Source organism: Nothoprocta perdicaria, unplaced genomic scaffold (assembly GCF_003342845.1).
Source record: "Nothoprocta perdicaria isolate Ctin4 unplaced genomic scaffold, notPer1 scaffold_290, whole genome shotgun sequence".
Lineage (NCBI taxonomy): Eukaryota > Metazoa > Chordata > Aves > Tinamiformes > Tinamidae > Nothoprocta > Nothoprocta perdicaria.
In genome coordinates this window covers 566,849-576,995 of record NW_020455522.1, presented here as the reverse complement: position 1 = coordinate 576,995, position 10,147 = coordinate 566,849, and the positions used below count along the sequence as shown (strand labels likewise).

The 10,147-nt window shown below is 51.7% G+C and overlaps 1 protein-coding gene across 1 annotated transcript; it reads right to left on the bottom strand.

Annotated features, from left to right (window-relative positions):
• Nucleotides 1–825: 825 nt before the first annotated feature.
• Nucleotides 826–9,992, bottom strand: SLC22A7 (solute carrier family 22 member 7). The gene is made up of 10 exons (XM_026041759.1): nucleotides 9,467–9,992; nucleotides 7,853–7,956; nucleotides 6,298–6,452; nucleotides 5,211–5,379; nucleotides 3,962–4,079; nucleotides 3,096–3,202; nucleotides 2,795–3,009; nucleotides 2,184–2,292; nucleotides 1,112–1,318; nucleotides 826–1,039 (listed from the first exon to the last, which is right to left on the bottom strand). The coding sequence occupies exons 1-10, from the start codon at nucleotides 9,866–9,868 to the stop codon at nucleotides 841–843; spliced, it is 1,785 nt and encodes a 594-aa protein (XP_025897544.1). The 5' UTR covers nucleotides 9,869–9,992; the 3' UTR covers nucleotides 826–840.
• Nucleotides 9,993–10,147: the final 155 nt, after the last annotated feature.

Genomic DNA, 10,147 nt, shown 5'->3' with positions numbered 1-10,147 from the left:
CGTGCGGGGGGGGATCCTGCCCCGTGAGGGGGGATCCTGCGCCCGTGGGGGTGGATCCTGCTCCGTGTGGGGGGGATCCTGTGTTTTGGGGGTCCGGGCCCCGTTCTGGGAGGGAGAGGGTAAGGGCGGGCCGGGGATCCTGTCCCTAGTCGTTGGGAGGAGCGGGAACGAGGATCCCGTCCCTGAGTGCGGGGAGACCCCGCGTTCGGGGGTGCCCCGGGGGTCCCGATCCCGCCCGTGCCGGGGGTGCTGGGACCGGGGGGGGGGGGTGGAACTGGCTCTGCCCCGCCCCCCGCCCGTGGCTCCACCCCGGGAGCAGGGCGGACCCCGCCCCTTTCGGCAACCAGGAAGTGACGAAACGGAAGCTCGGGGGGGGAGCGGCCTCCGTCTCCAGGCGACGCGGTGATGGCGGCGGCCGGGGCGGCCGCGCTCCGCTCCGCTCCGCTCCGCTCCGCTCCGGATTCCGCGCCGCCCCGGGCCTCGTGGCGCACGAGCGCCTCGTGGAGCACCTCTTCCCTTTCTCCTCGTTGGAAAGTGTCCCTTTTTTTGGAGTTGCCAGTTTATAGGTGTTTTTTTGTTGAGAGAGACGCCCACAGCTGTGATTTCCTCGGGGAAAACCTTTCCGCAGCCTTTGGCTGTGGTGAAAGAAGGAAACCTCGCCCCCGGTGGTGCCAGTCCAGCTGTGGCAGTTGATCCCTACAGCRCATGGACACGCTGGCGTGAGATCCAGAGACGACAGGAACCACCCAGGAGACACTCAGATCCACACGGGACAGCCCYGGCCTTGGTACCAGCCCTGTGATTGCCAGTTGTGTCCCCAGAGACCTCTGAAGAAACAGACTATAGGACAGCAAGGAGTTTTTCTTTTTTTCTTTCATTATTTTTTGGGGGAAAGGGTGGAACTTGGCTCAGCTTTGCAGTCCCCCGTGGTATGTGCGGTGGTCCCACGCAGGCCCTCACTTGGGCTGAGCCTGTAGCAGCGTGCCCTCCAGAGCAGAGTTTCGCAGCGGCTCTTTCGCCCTGAAAGGAAGGAAACACGCTGGGATGGCGGAGTTGGGATGACGGCCGCAAACCCGSGTAGCCCCCGCACGGCAGGACGGGGCCGGCTCACCACGTGCCCTCCACGTCCTCGACGCCCTCGGGCAGGCGCGCGTGCAGCGTCTCGGGGAGCAGGAAGGCCACGGAGCCGCAGCAGGCCGCCACGCCGCAGTACGTCACCTCCGGCAGGGGCGGCCACACGCTGTCCAGCAGGAACACCAGCGGGGCCAGCGCGCCGCCCAGGCGGGCCACGAAGGACGTGTAGCCCATGCCGCTCTGCCTGCAAAGGGACGGCGCCGCCGCCGCAGGCCACGGCCGCTGCTTTCRCGCCGGACCCGTGGCCCTCTGCCCCTGCCCCCTGCGTTGCTCTGCGTGCTGAGGCTTCCCCCCCGCCCAGGCTTTTCCTCTGCTCGATTCTTTTCTAGGCTTTTTCTTATCACAGAACGATACTTCCCAAATAGCAAGAATGTCCGCAGTGTGAAACAGATTTGCTTTGAATATGCAGAAGCTTAAGTTCTGCACTAAAAATATCCACGCTGAAGTTGTTTCCACTTTAAATGCCTAAAACCCTGCGAGTGTTTTCTGCCTGTCCCCTGGTCCATCCCTTCGTGTGCTGAGAGCAGAGTTGTGTCCCTCCATCTTCTAGATGCTTCCAAACAGCATGGACACTCCTGTGAGCATCCTCGGTCCTGCTGTAGCTATAACTGAGGAGAACTTGGAGAGGTGCTCAAAAATAAATCCTSGGACCTACTCCACTCGTTATTTTGCAGTGAAAGAATGGCACTCTGCACTTGAAACGAGCTTGCAGGACCTGCTTGTACATACACAGAAAATGTACAASAAAAAGCGTATTTTTGCCTTTACATGTCAACACCTTTCAGTGCATAAAAATACCAAGGTATCTAAGAAGAAAGGTAGAAGACCAGGGTGCCCGCTGTACTTTAAATGTGCGTCGTTCCCTGCGTACGACAGACCAGGGAAAGGTAATTCCCTCCACGAACCTCAGCAACATCCCAAGTGGTGCTGCAGCTAAAACGTCACCATTACCTGAAAATCTTCTAAATGAGCTGTCTTCTTTTCACCCTCTGAATACATGTCCCTTTAGGCGGGCCTGGCTGTGGGCTGGGGCGAGCGGCGGCTCTTACCTCAGTACGGTGGGGTAGAGCTCGGACGTGTACAAGAAGACAGTAGTGAAGGCAGATTCAGAGAAGCCCTTGCCCATAACGGCTACTACAGAGCGCAGGGAGCTGAAAGCTGGGAGGGAAGAGAAGACACTTAGGCCAGCGGTGGAAAAGCAGCCTGTTCAAAGACGCTCCCGTGGCCTCTTGGGGAACAAGGGAGAAGATTCGGAGGTCCTAARGGCAAAATAAGGAGCTGCATAGCTCTGGGACTACTGCCTCTGAAGCCTGGAGAAATACATTTAGTGGCAAACTATTAGCCAAGTGGGAGTTGAGCTGCTGAAGGAAAGGGTCCCAACATTTTCCCCTGGACACTGTCTGTAATAAGATGGGCACTTAATCTGACTGTCACTAAACCCTGCCTAGGCACCATGCAGTGATGGGAGACTGTCTCTTGCCACCAGACATTAGGACTGGCCCCCGTCAGCAACCTTGACCCCCAGTTACCCTTGTAGGTGGAAGGCTTCTCTGTAGAGAGCTGCCTGTGAGGAAGATCTCCCTTCCTCCTCCTCTAGCAGTGCACTGAGTGGAGGCCTCCTTTTTTAGCAAGTGCTGCAGAGAGCAGACGAGGGTCTCACACTTGGGGATGATGACGTTGGCTCCAATGCACAGTCCCGTCAGGATGAGGGTCCACGCCTGACTCTGCCGTCGTCCAACTCGGTTCACTAGCACATACATGATCAGCTTGGCTGGGATCTCAATGATGCCAAAAACAAATTGGGAGAGATAGATATCGAGCCCAAAACCCGTTAGATTCATGCTCATGCCGTAGTAAGAGAAGGCAACGCCAAACCTGCAGGGAGTGTGTGGAAATGAGAATTAGGGGAATGGAGCCAGGAAAGGCAGGTCAAATCCCTCGCGTGGAGCAGCGCTGCTTACCACACAGCGCCAGAGCAGAGGGAGATCCTCCGCAGGACCGGGGTCCTGAACAGGCTGACGTAGGAGTGGCCGTGCCCTGCCTTCTCCGTCGTCATCCTCTTGAGGGCCTGAGAAGGGTGGAAAGAAGGAGGAAATAATTCCAACTGATGCACATCTAGTGTCCGGACGTGGAGCCCTGGTCAGGCCTGGCCCCTGGATTTCCCCGCTCCAACACTTGTTTTTTTTTTTTTCCCACAAACTCCCATTGCAATTCGCTGGACAGACATTTTCAGAGGCAAGTCTTCCTGTCTGCTTTTATAGAATACTCCACCCAGCAAAGAGGATCTCCTCAAAACAGTGCTCATGATGTTAGTGGCGTCAGGGGTGGCCAGTGCCACTCTCGTACCCGCATGGCTGGGTGCCACTTTGTCATATCTCAGTAGGACAGCTAAAATTGAAATGATGGTGTATCACAGGGCAAAAGCCCAAGCTGCTCATGAGCCAGCATGTTCTGCCCCCCATTACAGGGCAGTTACAGTGAGGCCTCGGTGTTATTTTCCAGGCTGTGCTTCTCTCCGGCTGGATGTTTAGACCAGCATCCAGATGTTTAGACCAGCATCCAGGGCAGTGAGGCTTGTCAGGGCAGCACTGAACGGAGAGAGGCTCCTTGCAGTGTAAGGGGAGCTCTGGCCCCGTGTGAGCTCAGCTGCTGCCTTCTCTTTAGGGATGCTCGTGACTCCTTTCCCACATGGCACCCTATGGATCGCAGCACCCCGCAGGTCACACAGCACGCTGCGCATGGCCTTGGGTATCAAAGAGAGGTGCAACAGAGAAAATTGGAGAAGGGTATGGCAGAAGGATGTGTGCCTGCATCTTCGGGCTCTCACCTCTGTGGAGATGGTGAAGTCCTTCCTGCCGTTGATCCTCGCGCAGCGAAGCAGATGCCTGTGAGCCTGCTTCGCCTTGCCGTTGGCTATGAGCCAGCGGGCAGACTCCGGGACCCACCTGGCATGGGGAGAGAAGGCAGCGACCCGTTGGCACTCGGTATTTTCCAGCCCACATACAAGGTCCTGGCCAGTGAGAGAGGAGCTTCTGTGTGGGGCTTCAGCTGGAAACAACAACTTTTTTGTTATAAATGCWCACGYATACACACACACRTGTATATCTGCAGTCCCACGAGCCTGGAGGGGTACGTGGTGCCCACACGGTGCTGAGCCCCAGGGAGGCAGCAGTGGGAGAACCCCATGGGCCTCCTGTGAGAGCAGCCCAAACCTACCTCCTTGCACCCGGCCCTGTCCCCTGGGAGAAGGGAGAGAAGGGTGAAGCTGCTGCTTTCCCGGCGGAGGAGGAGCGTGGAGGCCACACTCGTCCTCTGAGCTGCTGCTGCTCCTCTGGTTGGTGCTTTGCAGATTGCAGGCGAAAACAGATGGGGAAGCTCTAAACACAGAACTTGAAGCCTTGGAGGAATATGTGGGCAAGAGTTTCTGCTGARGCCATGTGCTTGTCAAAATCATTTGCAGTAGGGGACCTCTGCAAAGTTTTCAGTCACATAARCTTGCACTTTAATCCACTCGGTGACTATAAAATGCCATAAAGACAGCATTTTGTACCCATTGTCCTCATCTCCAGGGGGTACTGGTATGTCCTGTGGTTGCCTGATGTCTCAGACAAATTATAACATAATGTCAACAATATTCCCAGAAGGTGCTAAATTAGATTTTGACTCTATACTTCAGGGAGTCCTAATTGTGCTGCAATCACCACCCTTTTGGGTGCTTAAATACTGATGCGACTGCAGGCTATCTTCTGGGATCAGTGGTCTCTGTAAAAGGCATTGATGTAAAAGAGAAAAAACCCACAGGTATCATGGAGAGGGATGGGCCCGAATGTGTCTGTGAATTGCAATGTTTCCCAAGGTTCAGTTTTTATGGTTATAGTATAATATAGAGGTATAGTATAGTATAATATAGTTGGTTGTCCAAGGGAAAAAAAAGAAGAAAAAAAGAAAAGAAAGCTCCAAAAGTGGATGGAATTTGATTGCCAGGAGGATGAAACCTGAGGCATTCGGGTGGGAGTGTGATGTTCCAGTGTGGAAAACCACCCGGGCAGCGCCACGGGCAGCATGGACCTACTCACCACAGGCACACGATGCTCAGGAGACACGGCCCAGTTACGGCCACCAGGAGCCAGCGCCAGTCCCGCACCAGGTAGGCCACCATGGCGAGCAGCATGTTCCCGACGCTCCAGAAGATGCTCGTGAGGATCCCCGAGAGGGTGCGATGCTGCACGTCCACCCACTCCATCCCTGCAAGAGCACCACAACACTCAGCCCAGGAAAAGGTCTGTGGGGCTTTGTAATGGGGCAGTGGAGATTTATTTTATTTTATTTTATTTTATTTTATTTTATTTTATTTTATTTTATTTTATTTTATTTTATTTTATTTTATTTTATTTTATTTTATTTTATTTTTCTCTAGAGGCTTCCACTGCTTGGCTGATGTTTGTCACATTTAAAAACTTCACCCAAAGAAGTGAGCCTCTGGCAAAGTCGTAAGCCACTAAAATACAGCCTTAAAAGGAGAAACACTGGACAAAATAAAAAGCATCCCAGTGCTGAAAACATCTAATGTGGTACTTTTAAAATTCCATTTGATAATGTTCAAATGATTTTTGAACTCATCCCTCAGACTCATCCCTTTCCCCCCCTCATTATATCTTGTCTGCAGTTTTTCTGCCTACCTATTACTCAAGGTTAAAGAAAAATATTAAGATATAACTGACTTACCTATGGAATCTACCCAGAGCAGACACTAATACACATATAAAGCCAGAAGACTTTATTTTAGTTACATTAGTACTTTTTTTTTTTTTTTTAGGTTTGATTTTTGTGGTGCTTTCCCTGCCCTTTTGAAAAATACACAGATTTGGAGCACACAAATCCCAAGTCCAAGCAAAGCCAAGACTGGGAAGGAAGGAACACCCCTTAAGTGACACCATCGTCCTCTCGCTGAAGGCCCGGGCACGCAGATGCATTGCCCCAAGTGCACCTGAAGGGTGAGAAGTCAACATGGGAGGCAAGGGGTAAACACTTTAGTCTTTGTTTTATTGCATTACTGATGATCCTTAGCCAAAATTAGCCCGTGTGGTTATTATTCCAGTTGATTTTATCCTGTCTAGGCTGCAGAGGGGTGCAGCAGGCATCGCCGAGCCGCCGCTTACGTACCCAAAGGCAGCACGATAAGGGAGATGCCGCTGAGGGCCGCGCCGGTGAGGGTCCGCGTGGCAGCCAGCATGGTGTAGGAGGCGGAGGCGGCGCTCAGCATCCCGAAGAGCAGCGAGCAGAGCAGCGACAGCAGCAGCAGAGCTCTCCGGCCGTACCTGCCACAAGCGCGGGCCGTCACGGCAGCCCGAAACCCGGGAGCAGGGCTGGGAACGGGAACTGCAGCCCGGTTCGGCCTTGGGGGCTCTCTCCATGGCCAAAAGGTGAGCGAACACTCATTAACCTGACCCTCCAACGCCCTATCTCCCAATAGAAAGGAGCTGTATGAGGTTCCCTGCAGGGTGCAGGACAGCTCTTTACAGATCTGTTAGCAGAGTCTCTCAGGCAATGTAGCCACCGGGTAGGGAGACAGGAAAGGCAGCAGGATTGAACTGCCGGCTGCAGGGAGGCTGCTACAAGGGATGGGGTTGAAATCACCTTCAAAGAGAGAGAGGGAAGAGCCCAGCTGCTGAAAGGGTAAATGTAAACAAACAAACAAAAAGAATAAAAGGAGTAAATCACAGAAGAATAGCAATAAATAAAAAGATGATGCGTGTGTTTGTAGAAGCGGTTTAGAACAAATAGCAAGATGAAATGTAACAAAATGCCATGGTGGTTTTCACATCTGGGGAACTAGAGAATCAAAGGATGAAGTGTCTAAACTACTTCTGTCTCCATGAAGTGGGACCTCTTAGTGACTCTCTGTTAGAGAAAAGGAAGGGGGCTAGTAGGACATCAACTTATAAGGGGCCTTAGGCAAGATGTGGGGCACATCTGAGGTCTCATAGATCTGGCACTGATAYGTGATAAAATGGGTAAAAATCAGGTTAAAATTTAGAGTTCAGACATATGTGGATAAGCAAATACTGGAGGAGTCAGCATACCTTCTGTAGGTAATACAGCACCTTTTGGTCTAGCAGAGACATCTTCCTCTGCCTTATTTTATCCTGCTGCTTTTCCTGACTCTGAATTTCTTTTTCTCCAACTGAGGACCTTTTTAGATAGGCAGCCGAGGCWCCTTGTCTGAAAACCAGCCAGGTGCCTTAGGTGCTCACACAAGAGTTGCATTGATATATGTGAGACTGATGCAACAGCACTAGTCTTCAGCACTAAGTTGCTGGGGTGCAATATAAGGAAAACCCACAAACAAAACCCCAAATTCTTAATTTCTGCCCTTTCTGAGTTGTTCAACTCTCTTTTGGCTCATCCTGTCACATTTTATCGTTCAACGAGACCAATAGGGTTCCTTCCCATTTTCCTCCTGGGAATTCCTGAGCTCCTTCCAGAGGAATGCCACCCTGCTTGTAACTTCCTGGGCTCTTATATCTTCCTTGTCTCTGCCTAGGAAAGACAGAGTCGAGTTTTCCTTTCTCGAGACTCTTTCTCAGATGTGGCATGTGTTTACTGCAGGCCCCTAGTTTACTGCAAGCCCGGAGCTGGGAAGGGAGGAAGGGGAAATAGCCTGAAAAATGCCAAACTTGGAAAGGGAGGAAGGGGAGTAGCCTGGAAAATGTCAAACCTGTCCGAAAGGTATCCAAAGATCACAGCCCCCACTGTGACACCAACGAAGAAGAACGTTGCAGTCGCTTGGTTCAGTCCACGCTGCTCACACACCAGGTCCCACTGAAACACAGGCCAAAACAACTCCTAGGGCCCAGTCTAGCCCCTGCCCCACCTTCTCCTACCCCTTCCCTCCAGCAATCAGCTGTGGTGTCTTGCAGCTTATCTCTGCCAAGCTGACTGAGTGAAAAGCAGGACCCCAGACTAAGCCGTGCACAGGACACTGCCAAAGCCTCACCAAAATGGGAGGCTTCCCAGTTACTTGGCCCCACCATGACAGCTCTGAACCTCTGTGCTGAGAAGGAGGAGGGCAGATGAGTAGTCAGACCAAATAGTTGTTCCCAATATGCACCTATCATTTTTTTTTCCCGAGGAGTCTAGACCTATTCCTTCAAAAAATTAATGAGCATCATCGTCCTCTCTTGGAGGTGCAAATGTTGTTAATCATTGCCATCCTCCCTGCTGAAGTTAATTTTCTGCACGTGCATAACTCAGCAAGACTTAGGCTAATCATCCACCAGCCTCATTGTGTCTGTGACAAAGCCAGCCACAATTTGAGCCTTCTCCCACAGGACACTTTGCCCCTTTCTCCTCAATACGGTGCAGAAATGTGATGCAGACCCACGGATAGTCAGGTGGTGGAGAAGAGACACCAGCTCTAATTTAAGGTTTGGCCTTGGAAAACATCTTGAAGCAGTAGCACTCCTGGTCTCATTTCCAGCCCCCCGTTGCCTAAATTGTCCCTTTCCTCCAGATCCCCTGTGTGTTGGGCCACCTTCAGCGAAGGAAAAATAGAAGCTGTAGGTGAAGTATTAACTTCAGAGGTATGGCTGTCAGACAGCCCTAGCTTGTGGTTAACGTTTGACCTGCAGGCACCTGGGGCAGGCTGAAGGTTAGGACCAGGCAGCACGTTGGGTCTCAGAAGGAGGCCATAGAGAGCGTGTTTATTTGATGAGGAACCTCTTATAACTGGACTGACGGTCTCCTAGGCCGCAAAACACCTTCCAAGACAAGGAAAGCGTGTGTTGGGGTCTTGATACAACAAAGCCCTCACCCTGCCCTGGCTCCACGGGCAGCACCTGATAGGCTTGATGGGCACCTACTGCGAGGCTTCCCTGTCCCTGTTTTCTGAGAAGAAAGGCATGGAAATCCTAGGGTGAACAGGAGGAAACGGTGAAGAGGAGCAGCCAAGGGAATAGGAATTGGAAAAGTCTCTGGGAAATGAGAAAAGCGAGTCATGTGCTCACATGAAATCCTTACAGAGATTTGCAGTCACCTGCAAATATTATGTGGCCCAAAAGAGAAAAGCCCATGATCCCAGCTCACCCTCTGTCTTACTGTCTCTTTGCCTGGAAAAACTGAGATGCTTTTAATGAGAAATATTGGGTTCTAATTCTCATCTTCAGAGAGCCTCCCCCTCCCAAGTCATCCTCTCTAAACAGGGTGATTTCAAGCGGTGATTAAAATACACAGATTCTCCTCTGATTCTGTGCACCTAGGAGAAAGCTTTCCATCTGCTCCTCCAAGCAATGAGCTAATTTCCTTTTCACCCAGATCAAAAGCAAGGGATTACCTGGGTGGCTATGGTGGAGGCAAACTGCGAGTGGTCGTAGACCCATCCGTGCTTGCAGGGCTCAATAATCGAGTCATTTTCTGGTTGCAGAGAGGAATTGAGCAGGAGGTAAAACTGAGGTTGTGAGAACATCTCACAGGACCTGAAGGTGCCGTCAGGCTCCCGGGGGATGCTGATGAGTAGAAGTTCCTCTGTGGTGAAGTTCACAAATGCCTCCTGGTGTGGAATTGCACAGTGATGAGAGGGAGTAGCAGCAAGAAAATTGTGCAGCAGGAAATGCATGGGAAGGTTGATTCTTGGGAAGCAGAGGAGAAACAAAATCAAAATCTGGAATCGGCCAAAGCCACCAATGTCCAGCAAGAGATCTTCAAACTTCATTTCTTTTCTGTGGAGTTTTCTCATTCAAAGCTGCTAAGTACCGGGGAGCAGCTACACGAGCTTGGAGTGGTCTCTGTCCTTGGACCTCGACTTCTTATGGCTTTTTGTACAGCCCCTTCCTTGGACTTTGAGACCTTGCTGAAAGGTTGATATTCCCACGGTGACACTCTGCATTTGGGGTAGAGCCAAAGAGATCATCCTGCGTGCGCAAAGCACAACCATATCAAGTGGAGACAGCACAAGGTGCCTTCTCTTTTTTGGAAGCATTTATTCAGAGCCCTCCTGTTTTTTTTTTTTTTTTTT

Excerpts from the sequence above, each read along its gene's own strand:
- SLC22A7 (XM_026041759.1), bottom strand. The coding sequence starts at position 9,868 with ATGAGAAAACTCCACAGAAAAGAAATGAAGTTTGAAGATCTCTTGCTG. Across the intron at positions 5,380-6,297 it reads CCTTATCGTGCTGCCTTTGG|GGATGGAGTGGGTGGACGTG; the intron begins GTACGTAAGCGG and ends GTGCTCTTGCAG. Across the intron at positions 1,319-2,183 it reads CTCTACCCCACCGTACTGAG|GCAGAGCGGCATGGGCTACA; the intron begins GTAAGAGCCGCC and ends GTCCCTTTGCAG.